Raw genomic sequence first — 20,629 nt, 5'->3', positions numbered from 1 at the left:
AAAATCGACATTTTAAGGTCAGGGTTAACTTCACTTTCTCTCAGGCTATGGAATATCATATTGGGGTCCCCCGGGGTTCAGTACTAGGACCTTTTCTTGATTTATATAGAAACGATCGTCCACAACTGGTATTGTATGACTTATTACGTTTTGCTGATGATGTGAACTTCGGAGAGAGATACGCAACCAAGAGGACATACTGGAACTTCGGGGGATCTGACTCGACTTTAAAGTTGGGCAAATGACAAGGGACTTGCCTTTAACACTTCAAAGTATAAAGTAGTCCATCTGCGACATGTTGCAGACTACAGTTATAACTGTGACAAAAATGCCTTTCAAGCAAACCTTGCACTGGTAACATTGAAGAGCAATTTTGGCCAATTTGACGGTGGAGTGTTCTACATAATCCCCAAAAGTTTTATTCGTCTACACTTAATGTACGGAAACACAGCATTTCCTCCCTCCTTCCAAAAGGATAAGGACACTCTGTAATGTATCCAACGGCGAGTCACGAAATCATTTCTGGGACTCACATTCAAGCCTTATGTGGTCTAGCTTCAATTGACTCACGCTTTCAACTATGAAAAAAGTAGCTATTCGTACACATGAAACACGTTTCAGTTAAGTATATAAAGGTTAAATAATCAAACAGCGTAACAATATAATACACTGATGGCCTTGAGTTAACCAGTTAGAATCAAGATAATATTATGTATTTGCATGAAATTTGAAATGCAGTGATAGATAACATATATGCCATTATTAACTAAGTGAAAATTGATATTTGGTTATTAAAATGCTCAAAATCAATAGGAACATAGATTATGCAACCAAAAAGTCAATTTAAGATGATGTTTGAGCTAAATTACAAAGCATATCTGCTCTTAAGGTAAGCTGCTGCTTATTAAAGTACTTGATGTGAGTCACTACATAATCAAGTATTTGGTGAAATTGCCCCCAATTGCCCTGGTACAGCTGAGAGTGGGGAGAGTCCGCCCTCCCTCTCCAAATGCTCTCACATGACAATGCGTATATAGACTCTGCCAGGGAAGTCCTACACACTGCCTTCTCGTGGCAGTGGTGTTGTTCACAAAATTGAGAGGACGAAAAGTGAATGTCCGGCAGGGGATAGTTTGACATAAGTGTTCATTATTCAGATCAAAGCTATTATTCCATTGTTTTGTACTGTTCATTGTTTTATAACTATCCAGAGTGCCCTGATTGACTGATAAATAGCCAAAGGTCGTTAGTATGTTATACTTTTGCCCAAACAGTACCTGAATAATGAACAGTGGTGTTTTTCAAGTGTGGGTAGTTTTTCGTTCTACAGAGGGGCTTCCTTGTAGTAGCAGTACACATCCACGACAACACCAACGAGGACAAACTCTGGGACCATCAACTCGCATAATGAGCACCTATATCTCAGTTTAGTAAGATGGGGATCCAATGGGACACATTTTTAGTCATAATGAATTCTTGATATTGTACAACCATTATCCAATCTCATTGGTGGACATAGCTGACTCACTCCAAATATGATTGAATTTCAACTAGTTATAGTGTGTTGTTGAGGAGTTATATACTAGACCAAAACATCTGTCTAGTGTTCCTTGATACTCAATGGTTGTCTTACCAAAGTCAACTCGTGATATTATCTATAAATATAAGCTAATGGTTATTTATTTGTATTCAACAGCATCAGCTGTTTCACTGATTATCATATGACTGCTTATTCAATGACAAAATTTGTCAATCTCTGATATACCGAGTATGATACCATTAACAGAAACATATATACATAGTGACTGATATACATAGAGAACAATTAATTAACTAGAAAATACGCTAATAATTAAGCACGCACTCACACACACACAATTAACACATACGAAGATCAATAAAAGTTTATTGATTGCACCAAGTGGTAGCAAGAAACACAAACTCAGTGTATAATAAGTAGTATATACGCACGAACTTTATAAACAGTAATGATGCAAGTAAACAAAAAGTAGTACGGACAGTGTGATAGATACACACATCATCCATACACACACACAAACAAACACAGAAAGAAATAACACTCAAATGTTAGTCAAAGAATTAGGCTGTTGAATGCATTGATACTTAACAAAGAGAAATTCCTTGAGGCATACAATAGAGGTGGGATATTACTGACAATATGTGTTTGTAGGCCATAATTTTTGCAAGTTCAAAGGAAGATCTAACCACAAAGCATCAAAGTCTATAAACAAACCGGAAATTATTAACGGTCCTTCTTTAAAGAGTAGCGTTATTTATTAAAATCATTACAAACTAACAACGCTTTGAATGTGAGATAGCCCGGAATCGTTTCCCAGTACTTTCACACTGCAACGACCAATTGCCACAATTTGCCCCGAAATTCCCTGGTCGAGGGTAGGGGGAGTTAGATGTTCCTCTCCGAATGTCCTCACATGGCCACGAGTATACAGACACTGTCAGGAAAGTCCTACTCATTGCCTTCTCGTACTACATGTGTTGCTTAACGAAAATAAGAGGACGAAAAGCGAATGTTCGGTGGGGGATTAAACCAAGATGAAAGGAGTATGACGGAGGATACACGTAGGGGAAGTGGAAAACCGTCATTCCAAACCATATTTCCATATTTCACATAACAAATAATCTTTTATTATATCAACATGAAATATGACAACATTTCACTCTTATATCATGGATCTACTTTTATTTATATCATAATTGAATAAGATTTGGATGAAATTTCAAAAATTTAACATTGAATAATTTGTTGGTGCATTTGAAAAAGAAATAAAGAATAGTTGAAAGCGTGAATCAATTGAAGCTAGACCACCATGGAAAATCTGGAAGCACTGGACGACCGTTTCTTCCTATTGTGGGACTCCTCAACAGCGTGCACCCATGACCTCGCATCGCGAGATTCGAACGCAGGACCTACCAGTCTCGCGCCAGAGTACATAACCGATAGACCACTGAGCCGGCATCCGATTTTCCTTGGTTGTCGAGCTTTAATTGACTCACGCTTTCAACTATGAAAATACTATATCTCCACAAAACCCCTTCTGAAATAAAACATAGTATGTCTATATAAATGGAAAAAGAAGTAATCTTTTACAAAAAACAATAATACTTTTAGGGAAAAAAAGATATTTACCGGATTCTTGAAATTGTGATAAAACTGGATGCAATAAATTGTTAGATAACTTGTCCAAATTTTTAATTTCTTGACTATTTAATAGCTCTTTACAATTATTACTATTACCAGTGTTAGCAGTAGTAGCAGTAGTGGTATTAGTAGTAGTAGTTCGGGGTTTCGGTATCGGTTTATTCAACTGTGAGTTCGAAACAACTGACGACTATAAATTGTAACGGAGGAAAGACAATAGTAGACAAAAATGGTTAGAAATAAGATAGAAATGTATAATTTGTTGATCGATTAACGAATAAATATTGTTTTGTGATTGAAATTCAAGGTAAGTGTTGCTAGAAAATAAACTGATAGGAACATCAAATAAAGCTTAATAAGTTTATTGGTGTATAGTAGTCGGTGGTTTTTACGTATGCCCAACCACCGACTGCCCCAACGTCCAATGTTTCATGGTGTAGGAGTAAGTCGGAAGAAAGCTAGGGGTGGTCAAACCAAAACATGACACAAATCCATGAAGTCACTGACAAGTGGACTGAGCCATGTTGGTAAGTATAGACTACCTGGTTAGAATCCGCGAGATGATAGCAATCGATGGTCAGAAACCTTGAATGACATGGCTCAAAATCGTTTTCAATGGCGAAGGTGCATACACTCTTTGTGTTCTACCAAATTCTAATCTTCTGAATTCTTCATGTCTCTATCTTTTTTCACTTTCCAAATTTATTTCACTGGACTATACTCCTTGAATAACATCTTCAAACCCTAATCTTTCACATAATGCTTCTACTCTTACTACTTCTACCACTATGGGATTTGAATTGACAACTGCATCTCCGTGCGAATGTGGTATGGCAACTCGAACTGATGTACATGCGTACGAAGTTCTACGTTGTGACTGACTGACTGACTGTATAGCTACTTTCGAAGTGATGCTCGTGTATGTTGAGACCATTGAGGGAGCAATGTTGAAGTCAGATACAGAGTACTAGGTAACAATGGCAGATCAGTTGATGAGATCGTGGACATTTATAGAAAGATGTGACTGGGAAATGTGTTAGGTATCCCTAACCACTACCCACCCATATGTGAAACAAAGGCTAGAGATCAGTCGGATCGGTCCATTTAGTCACCAACAATTGGATTGGACTGTGTCGGTAGTTGTAGATTACCCAGTTGAAGTACGAGCAACTATTGTGATTTATAGTTAAAGACGTTGAGGTTAGATGGCTTAGAGTCGGTTAAAGCTGTGGAGATGAGCTCACTACTAGTTTTCCTTTAAACCTTGAGTTTTAATGTGGTTTTTCTTTTGTTTTACAAATTTGTTCTTTCTTCTTGAATCATTTTGTTTATCTATATTCTTCTCTACTACTACCGGTACTGTTACTTCTCCTGCTACTCAGGCGTTTAGATTGATAATTTCTGTTCAATGTTGTGTACCAACTTGGACCCATGCACGAAGTGTTAGCTTATACGTAGCTTATGATTGAAGAGTACTGAAGATCTGCACAAATGAGATGAAGAATTATAACAGACACATTTACTCTGAAACAACTTTGATATCTAATTATATCCAAAATCTATGCCATATTCAGTAGCGATCTACGTTACGCGCACCATTTATTTATTTATTTATTCAAACACGTGAATATTGGTACAAGGAGGCACCAAACAGATATGCGCCACATAAATCATTCGATTTGTGTGAGGGCTGGGATACTCCCCGGGTGCCCGGACCGAAGCACACACACACAATACCATGTGCAGTTGAAAGAAAACTAGGAAGAAAGCCTGTGATAATGCCATTTTATTGTACGATGTCTCAATTTGATCAAGTTGAGAATATCTATTAACCACATAGATATACCAACCAGTTTCAACCATCGTAATCAGAGTTGATAATCAGTAAAAAAACTTCAAGCCATGTGGTGTCACGAATACTTAGTTAACGACAATCATCAATCTTTAATTTTCGGATTCACCACGGAAACTACCGAACCAACTTTGAATGAAGACAAAGAATGATACAACAGACACGATGATGATAACATGAAAGATCTTGTAGTAGAACTATGAAAATGCTTGACATGACAAATTTTATATGATGTATATAATGTTTAGCTTGGATGATATTTTTTAGGAATAAGAAGCGTTATGGTTAAGACTGAAAATCACTTTAGTTATTTAGAAGTTGTATCAACCCTGATGAGTTAACTCTGAACTAAATCTTTGTTCAGATATACGAGTTGATTTGGCACTGATCAACTTCTGATATCAATAATGCCAATAAAACATCTAACAACTAATTAAACTAGGTGTATATTGTACAAGGATCTATTATATGCTGATTTCTGGCTGTGAGACGTATAAAAATGTGAACGATTTGTAAGCTTTAGTAATATAGTTAAGCATCAAGTAATCACAGTAGTCCGAATTCACCTTCTCTGTTAGTCAGTCAGTCAGCTACAACGTAGGACCAGGCACACAAATGCTTCGGTCCAAGTTGCCATACCTCGTTAGCACAGCAAGATCAACACTGGATTCATAGAAGTAGTTAATTTAGTGGTGATAATATATAAAAGAAAGGTTGTATATAAGAATATAGTATAGGAAGGAAAAAAGTTATGAAGCAATTTTAATCTCAAGGTTTAAGGGAAGATAAAGAGTGTATACATTTACACCATTGTGATCGATTCTGAGCGATGTCAACCACAGTCTCCAACCATTGGTTACGATAGTCACGCGGACCCCAACCGGGTAGTCTGCATATGCCAACATGGCTCAGACTAGAAGTTAGTGACTTCAAGCTCTGATGCCACGTTTTGGTTTGGCCGCCCCGCCATCTTCTCTGTTAACTTTTAGTAAACATTTAGTAATTCACTCCATGTTCTTTTTGCTTGTTTTAATGTTTCTCCAGTATCTTCTTTTTAGAACTCTCTTCCATTTTTTATGCCGTTGTAACGTGATGGTATGTTAAATTTATCAAGTGTAAGGTTGTAAAAACGGGTGGGGGCAGTAAGATAAATCGCTATAACACGAAGATCTTATAGCAACACTCCTACAACTAATTTTAATTACGGTTAATTTTGTCAAACCCTTTAATTAACTTATTTGACAGACAGTGTTATTCAAACAGTAGCAATTTGTCTATTTCTTTGTATTATTATGATCACATGTGACAGTCTACGTACATATTCCCCCACTTTATCTTAAATGGTCATCGCTTGACGAATCACTCTCTTTACCATATATATACTTCAATCTTATTAATTGTTTTGCCTTGCCTCGCTTCGCCTCGAACCCGCTTCTGTACTTGCTTGCTCGTGTACATTAGTCTCTCGGTTCAAATTCACTCGATGCGCTTGTACCTTTTTCTTATCTGTGCTATCCAGTAATAAACTGTAGTCGCCGCTTCGTATTGCTTTCTGAATTCATACACCGTCGGGATTTACTTAATAAACGGTTATCGGGGTGATTGATAAACGAAACTTAAGAAATTATCTCGAAATCAAGCCACTACGATTTAAAATGTAATGTAACTTATTGGTAACATATGCATGATACCACTACCAATCAGATATTAGAAATAAAATGATGATAGAATATGTTCTAATCTGTAATAAGTCAGTCAGCTACAACGTAGGATCAGGCACACAAATGCTTCGGTCCAAGTTGCCATACCTCGTTAGCACAACAAGATGAACACCGGATTCATAGAAGTAGTTAATTTAGTGTAACAAAATAATAGAAGATCGGCTTTTTTAATTAAACAGTAAGTCAATCAGTTACAAAGCAGATCCTGTACATATGTACATCGGTTTAAGTAGCCATAACCCACAGAGAGATGAAATTATAAAACCGAATCCCAGAATGCTAGAGGTAGTATAAGGATTAATAGTAATAGGGAACATTAGGCATCAATGATACGATTCAAGGAAAAGATATAAATTAGCGAAATAAAAACAAAGAAGTTGAAGAATTCAGAATGTCAAAATTTGATGGAAATCAAAGAATGAATCACAACTCTCTAATACTTACATTTCACAATAACTTTGCCGTTTTACACACAACTATAACTGAAACATTATCAACAACAACGCCTTACTGGATGGATTAGACTTAATATGTAAAGTATTCACTCAAGAGGTTAAATGACTTACAGTACAGTCAGGTGAATTGTTCATTTCATCTTTATAAACATCAGTAGTAATAGTAGTAGTATTACTGGCATTAGTAGTATATAAAAATGCAGAATTGGAATCTTTCAAAGACATATTTTGAATACCATTAGCGATATTAGATGAAGTCAATATTTTAAGCGGTGATAATTCACACATTGTATCAGTAATTGGTTGGTTAGGAACAAGAGATTTATGCAGTAATGTAAGTTGAATATTTCGATCGCTGAAACAAAAGATTTAAGATGAGATCAATGAATATTAAAAAGAATAAAAACGAAGTATATATATATGTATATATATATATATATATATATATATATATATATATATATCAGTCGCACCTATAGTCACTTAGGCTAGTGACTACAATGCAAGTTGATTCACAGAATTCGATGAGCAGCACACTAAAGGACCAGACAAATATTACACTGATCATTACTAAATGATCAATCCATAGCAAATACCTTAGTTTTACTGGGGTCAGTCGCGATTTAAGTTTCTCAGTACTGATAACTCTAACTGTGCAACTGAATGGGCTAGGTTCGAATCCAACATGAAGCATTAGTTCCCTACAGATTACAAGTAAACCTCAGTGACGAGTCTCAAATAACATAAAACCGTGATAAAACAAGGCTTTCTGTAGGCTACCTTCAACCACTTAGCAGATCCAATTAATGGTTTCAATATTGCATATTTTGTTATGTAGAAATCAACGATAATTCATGATTAATGATTGGAAATGACATGAATAAAAATGTGAAATCATAATTACAATAACAAGTCAAATATAATAAAAGTAATATTTTCTCTTCAAACAAAAACACGGATCTAGATCATGAATTGAGACTGACATTAACAGACACTTGAAATTAGTCTGGACAGTTTAAAAGCCTAGTTGCTCATTGAACTGTTCGTAAGACCTGAATATTACAAAGTTTTATTTATTTATTTAAACACATAAATATTAGTACAAGGAAGAACCAGATACATATGCGCCTCACAAATCTCATTCGATTTGTGTGAGGGCTGTGATACTGCCCGGATGCCCAAACCGAAGCCGGTAGTTTCCTTAGGAGGCTACACCTGGAGCCTTTGACCTAAAGATATGATCCACAAGGTAGTGGAGCATCGTAAGGAGATGCAGTTCCATGGTAATAGGTGACCAACGATTGGTTCATACGCCATTCGTTCCATAAGGATACTGGAGTCAGCCCATGTGCACCATTGGTTTGGGATCAGGGTTTTCCAACTCCCCAAGATGGACCCTCCGTGTCCACCAACCCAGTTAAAGCGCCAGACATTCGCTTTTCGTCCTCTCAATTTAGTAAACAACACCCGCGCCACGAGAAGGCAGTTAGTGGGACTTCCTTGGCAGAGGTTATATACGCGTGGCCATGTGAGTATTTCAAGAGGGAGAGCGGACTCTCCCCACTCTCGGCCGTACCAGGACATTTGGGGGCAAAGTGATGAATACGAGATATACAGAAAAGAAATTTGCAGCGGCATAAATCCGATAATGTGTGATTTGTAATAGGTGATGTATTTATACACGAAAGTAAACTTCCCAGAAAACCTCAATTTGCTCAGACAACTGATTTCGAGTACAACCATCATTCTATGTAAACAGTAAAATGTATTGCATGCAACTAGGACGTTAAATAATCAACAGTCATATTCAGCTAACTAAAGTGGAAAAAAATATTTATCTATAACTCTGCAACGACCACCACATTGTTTATAACTAAACTTGTTAAAACATTATTAGTGTTGAATCTTGATTGGTTCTTTGTAGCAATATCATAAGCCAAAAAATCTTAGGGAGATATTTTCGAATTTACGTGTTTGGTGGCATTAAACAAACGTATTACATTAAAAATATCATACTACACAAATGTGTAATTCAAATTAGAACATAACACTGCAAAAGCCTATAGTCTGACTAACACACAATACTGGAACTATTCAGTGTTATCTTCCATGACAATCCTCTCTTGTTAGTTTAGAACGACCATACCACGTTGGAAACACCGGTTCTCGTTCGATCACGGAAGTTAAACAACGCTGGACCCGATTAGTACTTGCATGATTAACTGGCTGGAAATATCGGGTGTCCGAGGTGTTTTTATCTCTAAATACCTTGGTATGACCAAGGGTGTGGAGGGTTCCCTCATGTGTAAAACCATATATATCCACTGCTAAGGAAGTCTTAATCACTGACTTCTCGTTGCTGCAGTGTTGCTGACGAAATTGACAATGTCCATTGGCGGGTTAAATGGAGTTGGTATGTACGGACAAAATACCCAAGACAGTTGCAAAATTCTGATTCCAAACTAATGCTGTATATGAACTATAACATCCTGACACAACAAATCGAGTATGAAACTACTGTTGGTCCCCGGTTAACATGGGATCGCATCTCCTAACATCGTTCCACTGCCTTGTCCATTAGAACTCTATGTCAAAAGAGTGGGGAATGGCCTCCTAAGAAAATCACCTGCTTCGGTCTAAGCACCCCGGTAGTATCCCATTCGACACAAATTCAATGATTTGTGTGAGTATCCCGTTGCTGATATTTTGACTGGATTTTTTCTTCTTAGTTTTATTAGGCACATATCTATCTTGTGTGAGTAAGCCCGATAGATTTCACTGCTAAATACAATTCAATCTAATATTTTATAAAAATTAGCTTTGTTTTGGCCTATTTAATCGAGATACCGATAAATTTAGTTTTAAAAGTTATCTTATGGGAATTAAGTTGAACCTGTTCTATGCTAACAGAAATTAACTTGCTAATAAATTTAAGCCATTGAATGAAGTATACAGTTTTAAATCACGAATAAATCTTGTTGAAACCATCATTGGATGAAGGTTCCCTAATATCGTGGATTGGCTAAATTTCGACAGTAACACCGTGGATCCCAGTTTGGTGGTCTGGAGATTAAATGTTCGTGAGCGAGAGAGGTTCTGGGTTCGATTCCCGAGCGCAGGATCGTGGATGTCCACTGTTGGAGAATCCCGTACTAGGATGAAACGGCTATTCAGTGATTCCAGTTTTCCAATGGTGATCTAAGATCAGTTCGTGATTTGAAACTGTGAAAACCGAATTAGGTATTGCAAATGCACATCTTATTTGTAAGAACATTCTACAACATTGTAGTAACAAAGAATCAAAGAGCTAGAGATGAGTGGTTGCGTCGCAAACCAACACTGAAAACGTAAAAAATGAGTAAAGATCAGTTAGTCAGGATAAGATTACTGATTAAAACATAATGACTGAATCAACTGAAAGGAGTTGAACAAAAGCTTACCTAAGTCTTATTATTATCCTTACGTAAAGAGCTATTATAATTGACCGATTATTTGACCTCGTTATTAGAGTTTATTTTGCATCCATCCAGTTACTGACTCCTATCTTTAGAGAAACTATTGAGACATATTGTTAACTTCACCCACCGGGATTCATTTGATAATGATTTCATTTGTAACTGTAAAACTTAGATATATTTGTGTAGAGCCTTGATGAGGTGCTAAATAAAAAATAAAATCTATTCGCTCAACTTGTGAATTCACACAACCGGAAAATCAATATCAGTAGTAGTGGTAGTAGCAATAGTAGTTTACGATGACTGACGTCGATACACGAGACGCATGTTCCAATTAAACTCGATAAAAAAATAATCGTAATACAGCAGCCATCATAATTCTGTAGTCATTGAATTTCGACCGACAATAAAATCCAGGAGGCGTGTTTTTCATTCTACTTGTGACAAGTTGGTGGTCAGACGTAGGTGCAAAACAATTCTAATGAAAAACCCACTAATTTGAAGATTAGTAATATGATTGATTTTGCTAGCAGCCATTTTGCACACCAAATGTATATTAGACTATGTGATTGAAGGTAGTCGACAGCAAACCCTCCTTGACCTAGGTTTCGTGCTATTTGGCCCTCATCAATGAGGTCTACCTGTATTATTAAGGGAGATGATGTTCCGTATGGGATTCGATTCCATGTCTCTCGACATTAAAATTAGAGACGTTACCACTGAGTTGTTAGGACCGTGACGGACCTCCTAGAGTACTGAGATATATTTACGAATGACTGATCATTGAGTGGTGACTAATATCATGGATGTGAAGTCTTTTTTGGTCCAAGTAGGTAGGATTCGATTAGTATTAAAAACTTGACACATGTGACACTGGTTACTACTCAGTGATCAACCACTTGTAAATATGAGTACCCACCCAAGACTTCTCATGGCTTCACATTCGATTAAAATTGACTCATTTTGTTGACATCAATTTGATCAGATACACAAGCAACAACCAAATAAGAAGCTTTAATATGAATTAAAGCTTCCACCTAGCTGTACAAATAATTGACAAATTTATTACATTTCTTAAGCATTAAGTGAATGCTACGTGACGAATAGAAAGAACTAACCTGCCACTCCGGAGGAAATTGGAGACTTCTAAGAATGTCATGGATTTCACAGGTTTCTGATTAATGGCAACAATCCGATCACCTATTCTTAAACCAGATGCCTCCGCCGAACTGCCTCGAGCAACTTTAGTCACCAGAGCAGTAGACTCGTAAGGTTTACCTGCAAAAATTTCGATTATCAAAATGGAAACTAGTTTATTTACTAGACAGACAACCAGACAAGTAAACTAGATCTTGAAAGTGCACTGGAAACACGTAGGTCAGTCAGTAAGTCACCATCAATGTAGATATTTGGCACAGATGTGTGTTGGCGAGAACATAACAAGATAAACAGTAAAAAATATTGAGATAATGCAGCAGCAATGATAATGACAGAACTGGACGTTGAGAATTTGGCTCGAAAAGACACAGTGGAACGAAAGAAAATTGGAATTCGAGATCAAGAGGAAGATAAAGGGTGAATGGATTTGAATTACTGTGAACGGTAATAAGGTATTTCAACTAAAGTCTTCAAACACAAATCGCAGTTAACGCATGGACCCCAACCAGGCAGTCTGCATTTACCAACATTGTTCGACCCAACAATCAATGAATTCAAAGACTGATCCCACGTCACATCTTGGTTTGACCTCTACTGGCTCTTTTACAACCTACTTCGACACTAGCTAGCATAGACCATCTAGGCAGGCAGTGGGTTGGCAAATGTAACAAAAGTCCTGACGACCTTAGTCGATGAGAATTAACAACTATACCAACCGACGTCCAACTTTTGCAAGGTACTTCATGTCTACATTCAACATTTCCATGAAGCGTCAGTAATGTTTCGAAGACACTTGTGATCAAAAACCTTTAGTCTACACATGTCTTTTACTTTTAAAGACCATGTTCTACAAGTGTAGAATAATACAGGGTGTAGTGTTCCTCGGCATCAATCCTTTGGTTGGTAAACAGATATCTCATCTACTGCACAAGTAACACAAAATGGTTAGTGTTAACTGAGCTTACGAACCCGTGCCAAGATTAGACCAGATACCAACCCACCAAGGCCAATAAGACTTTCAAGACAAATGAAGTAGTCATCACATTTATTTATTTGAGCACATATTGGTACAATAGGGTACCGAATACATATGGACCACACAAGTCACTTGATTTGTGTGTGGGCTGTAATACTGCCCGGATGCCCAAACCGAAGCAGGTAGTTTTCTTAGGAGGCCACACTCGGAGCCTCCGATCCAAAGGTCTGATCCACGACGCAATGGAGCAACGTCAGGAGAAGTAGTTCCATGGTAGAGGTGACCAAAAATTGGTTTATATGCCATTTGTCCCTTCAGGATCCATTTCATTAACATGCATAGAATAAAGCTGACAGTTTCCCAAGCGCCTAATGGTTATAAAAATTGTAGGAATCAAGTCCCATCCAACAACGCGGAGATAACACACAACGTGATTAACTAATCAGTTATTCAAGTTATTTTCATTTGGACGAAAAAAATCTAAAGTTGGTTAACTCAGTTACTGACTTTCCATTCAATGAACAGGAGAAAAGAAGAAGCCATTATTTGTATCGTGTATCATTTGTGTCATTATTCTAGTGAATTGAATTACTTGACATCACTGTGTAATTATTATTGTGATTACTTCTAACAGTGTGTATGAATGTAAATAATTATCAATGCTGCTATCAATGCTGCTACCTTGACGTGGTGGTCGGGCTTGCCTATCGTGATGAAGCAATCGAGCTATGCTGGCTGGAACAATCGTTCCTCGAGGTCCTACCATGCCAGACAGGTCGGTTGAAGAGCGGTAAGACTAAAAGCAGCAATCCCAAGGTCCGAAGGCGAAGTCGTACTGCCGACTGTACAGAGGTGTGACAGCAGTAAGGTGTTTCCTTCAGACAACCAGCATGACAGCGATGCTGCCTTCCCACAAGGAGGGGTGGGGTTAGAAAAGGTCGACCCTAAAAATGCAAACCTCGCCTTATCCCACGGATTTCCGTCTCCGGCGGTAAGGTCCTTTGAAGAACGGAGCTAACACGTCAAAAATCCCCCAAAAAAGGCCGTGCGTGACCGGCCTCAAGCAGTTGTCCCTTGGGCACTGCGGTCACGCTCCCAGGTCGTTATGACTAACACTAATCCAACTTCTTTTTCAGGTCCCTCAAGAAATACCCTTCCACGGTGTGGGCAGCCGGGAAGTGATATTAGCCCTCATACCCGTAACTACACATGAGACCAAGTTGGTCACTTTCAAATCCTTCCTACACCTCCTAATAACTCTCTTATCTCCACGACTAACCCTTCTCACGTCCTTTTATCACCTCGCACCGCTAGGGCAAACGATTCAAGTACACGGAACGTTATTCCTGGTCTCCTGAAACCACGCTCTAAACTACATATAGGAACTTTTAATGTCCGAACATTGTGCCAAATAGGACAACGGGCTTCCTTAGCTAGGACTCTAGAATCTTACACCATCGATGTGTGCTGCGTCTCCGAAACGCGCATACAAACGCGCGTCATTCATTTGACCTCACCTAATCAAAATAAAGAACCATCTCGATACACGCTTCGTGTATCTGGAAGCCCTGATACTGCTTCCCGTGGCCTCGCTGGAGTAGGTATAGCATTAAGTCCTAGGGCAGAACTAGCTCTTTTAGACTGGATTCCAGTAGACAGTCGTCTATGCGCTGTCCGACTAAACGGATCAGTAAGGACTCGGAAAGATAGGGAAACCCGTCGTTGCCTCTTCGTCGTCTCTGCCTACTCTCCCACTGACTGCAGCTCAGATGATATAAAAGATGAGTTTTACAGGAAACTTTCTGACCTCCGAAAAGCTAGGCGTTCTGATGTAGTAATAGTGGCAGGTGACTTTATTGCTCAAGAAGGTAAACTAAGTGAAAGGGAAAGACACCTGGGTGGATCTCATGGTGTCGTGGCTAAAAGAACAGATAATGGCGACCGTCTGTTGCAGCTGTGCTCAGATAACCGTCTATTTCTTGCAAATACTAACTTTAAGCATAAGGAAAAACATCTTTTGACATGGCGACCCCCGAATTCGTCCCAACGTTTGACCCAATTAGATCACATCGCTATCAGCCACCGATGGAGGGGCTCGATAGAAGACTGTCGATCATTCTGGAGCACATGTTTAGACTCAGATCATGCTCTAGTGCGAGCACGTATCTGTCTGCGTCTTACTGGACGTAGGAAAGACACTGCAGGGAAACCTCTTAGGGTTCTACTTAATGATAAGCAAGCCAAGAATATATTTCAGGAACAACTGGAAAAACAGATAGACAGACATGTAAGTTGTGCCCACCCCGAAGCAGCGTGGAATGACATCCGAAAAGCTGTGGAAACAGCAGTGATATCCGCTAGTAAGATAAGCCATAAGATTAGGGAGAAACAATGGATCTCGGCAGCATCTACCGCACTGACAGATGCTCGAAAACTCATCCCACCTGGCTCTGAACATAACGAAGAGCGGAGTCAGTTTAAGCGAAGGTTAATAAGAAGCCTTCGCAATGATCGTGAACAGTGGTGGGTAGCGAAAGCAAGAGAGATGGAAAAGGCAGCGGCAATAGGTAACAGCAGACAGCTATTCAGACTTATTAAAGAAACCTGCATTAGGAACCCAACTATTAGCGAAACTATCTCAGACAAAGATGGGCATCTCATTCATTCTCAATCCAGGAGATTGGATCGATGGGCAGAACACTTTAAGGATCAGTTCAACTGGCCTTCAGCCACACTTCAGTTACCCACGATCCCCAGTCGTCCTGAATGGCAAATTGAGGTAAGTCCTCCAACTCTCTACGAGGTTGAAAAAGCTATAAGAAATCTAAAGCGAGGGAGAGCAGCAGGCCCTGACAGGTTTACCCCTGAGATTTTTAAGGATGGTGGTCCAGTACTAGCAACGAGATTGACTGAGGTCTTAGGTAGAATCTGGGAACTGGACGTAATTCCATCTGACTGGTCCCAATCATTGATTGTGCCAGTCTATAAGAAAGGACAAAAGTCCTCCTGTGACAATCACAGAGGAATCAGTTTGACTAATATAGTGTCTAAAATATTAGCTTCAATAATACTTGGACGCCTAACCAAAGCTCGTGAAGAGCAGACTAGAGAAAACCAGGCTGGTTTCCGACCTGGACGTGGTTGCATAGACCAGATATTCATTCTACGTCAGGTCCTAGAACATAGACACACATTCAGACGTCCCACAATCGTAGTATTTCTTGACCTTAAGGTGGCATTTGACTCCGTTGATCGTGAGGTTCTATGGCAGTGTTTGTCAGTGAAAGGAGTACCAAAGAAGTACATTAACCTCATAAAGGCTCTCTACTCAAACACAACTGGTCGAGTTAGAGCCTATGGCGAACTGTCATCAGAATTGGTTACCTCAAGTGGTGTTCGTCAGGGCTGTCCACTCTCCCCATTCTTGTTTAACTTTGTCGTTGACATGCTTTTGGAGATAACACTTTCATTTATCTCAATCTCCTGGAGTTGAACTTTTACCGGAAGGCTCACTTGTTGACTTAGAATACGCCGACGACATAGTTTTATTCGGTGAAGACGCTGACAAAATGCAGAGTCTTCTGACCACTATAAGCAACAATGAAGGCATGTCCGTGATGCGATTCTCTCCCTCGAAGTGCAAAATGTTACTTCAGGATTGGGTTGCATCGACACCTGAACTAATGATAGGGAGTGAAGTAGTTGAGCGTGTTGACCGCTTCACTTATCTTGGGAGTCTCGTCAGCCCTTGTGGTCTGTTGTGACGAAATCTCAGCACGGATACAGAAGTCTCATATAGTTTTCGCCAACTTGCGTCATTTATGGCGTAGGCGAGATATCTGTCTAGCAACAAAAAGACGGGTTTACTGCGCAACAGTTCGTTCCGTCCTACTTTATGGCAGTGAAACATGGCCGATAAGAGTAGAGGATATTCGTAGGCTACTAGTATTCGATCATAGGTGTCTTCGAAGCATTGCTCGTACATCCTGGGACCACCGAGTAAGTAATGCAATCGTTAGGAAACGGGTACTAGGTAAGGATGGCAAATCGATTGATGAAGTAGTGAAACTTTATCAGTTAAGATAACTGGGACATGTGTTACGTATGCCCAACCACCGACTGTCCCGACGTGCAATGCTTTATAGTGTAGGAGCAGGTTGGAAGAAAGCTAGGGGTGGCCAGACCATAACATGGCACAAATCCATGAAGTCACTGGCAAGTGGTTTGAGCCATATTGGTAGGTGCAGACTACCTGGTTGGGATTCGCGAGATGATAGCAACCGATGGTTAGAGACCTTGAATGATATGGCTCAAAATCGTTTTCAATGGCGAAGGTGCATCCACTCCTTGTGTTCTACCAAATTCTAACCTTTTTAAATTCTTCATGTCCCTATCCTTTTTCTCTTTCCAAATTTATTTCACTGTATTATACTCCTTCAATAACATCTTCAAACCCTTATCTTTCACATAATACTTATACTCTTACTACTTCTACCAATATGGGATTTGAATCGACAACTTCATCTCTGTGCTAATGTGGTATGGCATCTCGAAATGATTTACGTACGTACGAAGTTCTACGTTGTAAATGACTGACTGACTATTCAAGTTGAACAGACAAGGGTCTACATTAGCATAAGCCACTCTGGCTTTCATCATATGTGAATCGATTTCATCATTCATGCCACCACTAGAACTTACACAGCTACCCAGGTACACAAACTTCTCGGCGATCATAGATGTCTTTGGAGGACCATTCGCGTACTTTGGATTCACTGAGTGACCAATGTTGAGATTAAGCATGGGATACTAAGTAAATGTGACGAATCTGTTCGTGAGAAAGCGAACCTTCATTGGTTGAGGTGGTTGGGACATGTACTGCGTAAGCCCACTCATCGTCTAACTCAGGTGATACTATCTGGAGTAGAAGTATGTTGTAAAAAAAGTCAGGTGACCCAAGACCAAGACGTGGCATCAGTCCATGAATTTATTAACATTTGGACTGAACTATGCGGATGTATATAATGAGAATACCAAAACATCAATTCTATCAACTGTCAAGATGCAAGTGGGTACAAACTACGAAAAATGTGTGTGGTTGAGAGATTCAAACTGCTGTATAGCACTTAGAACAATTTAACAATAATTTAGAAGTGACTTTACTTTATAGTGTAGATTTTTCAATGGTTTTAAAATTAGAGGGTCTCGTAATAGATAACGCGATAGTAGATAACAGTAAAGAGAATCATATTTTTTAGTTTAGACAAAGGCTGTTCATGGTACTTCCTAAAAAAAAGCAGAGCCTGGAACAAATGTGCACCAGCCCAAGTCTGTGTACAATATCAAAACGACGAGATGAAATAAGAGTAACGAGTGGCGACGAGACCTAGATAGTCGTAGTACCATTGACAGTAACAAAGACTAAACACTGAGACTTAATGAAAAAACAGGTATGAAGGAATAGTGGAACTTGAAGTCTAGAGAAAGATAAAGAATCAATGCTTCAGCACCATAGTCACACTCTAAGCTATCATACTTGACTTCTAAAACAGCTGGTGGCGATTATAGTGCGAATTCTAGTGAAATAACCTGTATTTACTACAATGAGTAAATGAGAATTCACGTACTTTAATTAATATTCTCAGACAATTGTGATGTTTGGAACGCATCAACAAAATTTTGTGCAAGTGTTGCTTAGGAATAAATAACCTACTAGGCAATAAAAACAAGATTACTTGTCTGTTATTATAGGCTAGTACACTATCGATTTAACAATACCTGAAGAACGATGTTTTCTTTATAATTCGAAGGGTTTCAGCAATAATATGATTTGCTTTTGTTCCTCGCGGCTGCTCAGTGTGTAGAAGTGAACACTTAAGTTTTCTTAGGAAACCCTTGTTTGTATCATACGGGGATGACATTTCCACACAAATCGACCCTCATTAAATTGTTTTCGGTGGTTACCACAACTGTAAGCAGATCATTACAGGTTTGCGCATCAGTTAATTTTATCAGTCATATATACTTATTTAGGAGCCTAATAACCTGAACATGGAAAAGGATTTCTACGAACGTTTAAACAAAATATATTTATACCGCTAGCCTTGTGGAATGGGTACAAAGAGAAACGTATGTTAACTTTGGTAAAATGACTTGACCAGTCGCCTTTTAGCAACCGAATGTCCAAATCCCGTCCCACTTACCTTAGTTGGAGTAAAGAACATGAATCATCACAGATTAAATGAAAGCGGTGATTCTGAACTACTAACCGAGGTAATACGTGGCCAGGAATTCAAACAACAAGTATACCTTTACTTGAAGTTTAGACCCGATAACTCAACAAAGGAAAATAGTGATTCCGAATGATACACTGATTCTTTCATTAAATATGATAGTATGATTAGCAATTAGGAAGCTAAAGAGCTTAACAACCGCCGCTGAAAAGACGGAATTAATTTGAAGAGTTTAATAGACCCTTCTGATGAAAACCGGTCGGCTAGTGTAAAGTGGAATCTGGTAAACAGTGAATTTGATGTCAATAACCAATGCAATATAGTAGGAAAAAGACCTGGCCGAACCAAGGTTGCTCGAACAGATATCTACTTAATGTTCAGGAATCCTGACAAATAGATCAAAAATCACTTTTCAAAACCAATGCACAAAAATGCGAGCCGGATAAGATATTAACCGAACTGAATTTATTCGTCAGACCTACTATTATCGCTTGCTAAGCACTTTCGAAAGAACCTACTTAGTGAGGTATAAAATCCACACGCTAATGAAATAAAGAAAATAACCGATTTATGACTCAAGTCGTGAGGGCCTTTTATTTAAGCTTTACTGTTTTGCGTTCTCAATTTACTATAAAGAAATATCCGTCAAACTTACCTTCGTCTTTTAATGTAAATCCCAACCCGAAAGGAGTCTTTTCAATGACAATAGACATTGGTATATCCATTGTGAGGTAATAAGCTCACTTCATTATGAAAGCTGCATATCTCAGAGTTAAATTACCAGAGAGCTTCAGTAGAAAACGAACTACATGCCATGTGAGAAACAGAATATCCAAATCAAAGAACCCGCTTATCTACAGTACCATCTATTTCCACGTAAGTCAAGAGAAGAGAAAGGGGTCAGAAAAGAAAGGATGCAAAATTATCGTTTAAGCATTTGACATGTTTTTAAAAGCTTTTTCAACACCCTTGGATTATCGTTCCTTGATTTTTAGGGTCACTACTTAAGGTTGTATATCGTAAATTGTCAAGTGTTATTAGGATTGATTACCACTTGCTCATGCAGTTTCTCGTTAAGAAAGGATAAAAACTTGGATTTTTTCTTGCTTTGAGTCTCAGAATATTGTTTTCATTTTTAATATTTCAATTTCATAGTGTGGCGGTTAATAAATCCCCAAAATCAATAGCTCTGTAATGTTCGACATTGGGTGCTGACCTCATTAGTTTTAATGAACTCACCAGTCTGAAGGTGCTCGGGCATGCATCCTCAACAGATCACGAGTGGGAACGCCTTTTTCAACTTCTCCTGCGATAACTAGCCAGTTTAGATCAGTCACTTTTCGATATATTGATAATCTATCAAATATATCTTCGTCCATGTTTTGTACTCCCATAGCGTGACATGCATTATGGCTCAAAAATAAACTCCTGACCATATTTGCCTCCTGTTCTTATTTGTCAGCTGTCACGATTACGGAATTCCGATATATTTGATGTCTAGGTTTACAGATCACAATGATATCCTCAAGACGCGATTAATCTTAATACACACTTTGTTTTATAACAACCATATTTGGAATCACTGATCACTTATAATT

General features: G+C 38.6%; 1 protein-coding gene across 1 annotated transcript in view; it reads right to left on the bottom strand.

The window, feature by feature from the left end:
- Positions 1-19,756, bottom strand: part of Smp_212300 (hypothetical protein) — a gene marked incomplete at both ends in the record, with an annotated part of 79,107 nt that extends 59,351 nt beyond the window's left edge. Inside the window, 4 exons of the mRNA XM_018799409.1 lie at positions 3,170-3,371; positions 7,321-7,564; positions 11,783-11,942; positions 19,687-19,756. Coding sequence (XP_018646617.1) covers positions 3,170-3,371; positions 7,321-7,564; positions 11,783-11,942; positions 19,687-19,756 — 676 coding nt within the window. The remainder of the gene's footprint in view (positions 1-3,169; positions 3,372-7,320; positions 7,565-11,782; positions 11,943-19,686) is intronic.
- Positions 19,757-20,629: the final 873 nt, after the last annotated feature.

Source organism: Schistosoma mansoni (genome assembly GCF_000237925.1).
Source record: "Schistosoma mansoni, WGS project CABG00000000 data, supercontig 0148, strain Puerto Rico, whole genome shotgun sequence".
NCBI classification, from domain to species: Eukaryota; Metazoa; Platyhelminthes; class Trematoda; order Strigeidida; family Schistosomatidae; genus Schistosoma; species Schistosoma mansoni.
This window is presented reverse-complemented; position numbering and strand designations above follow the sequence as displayed.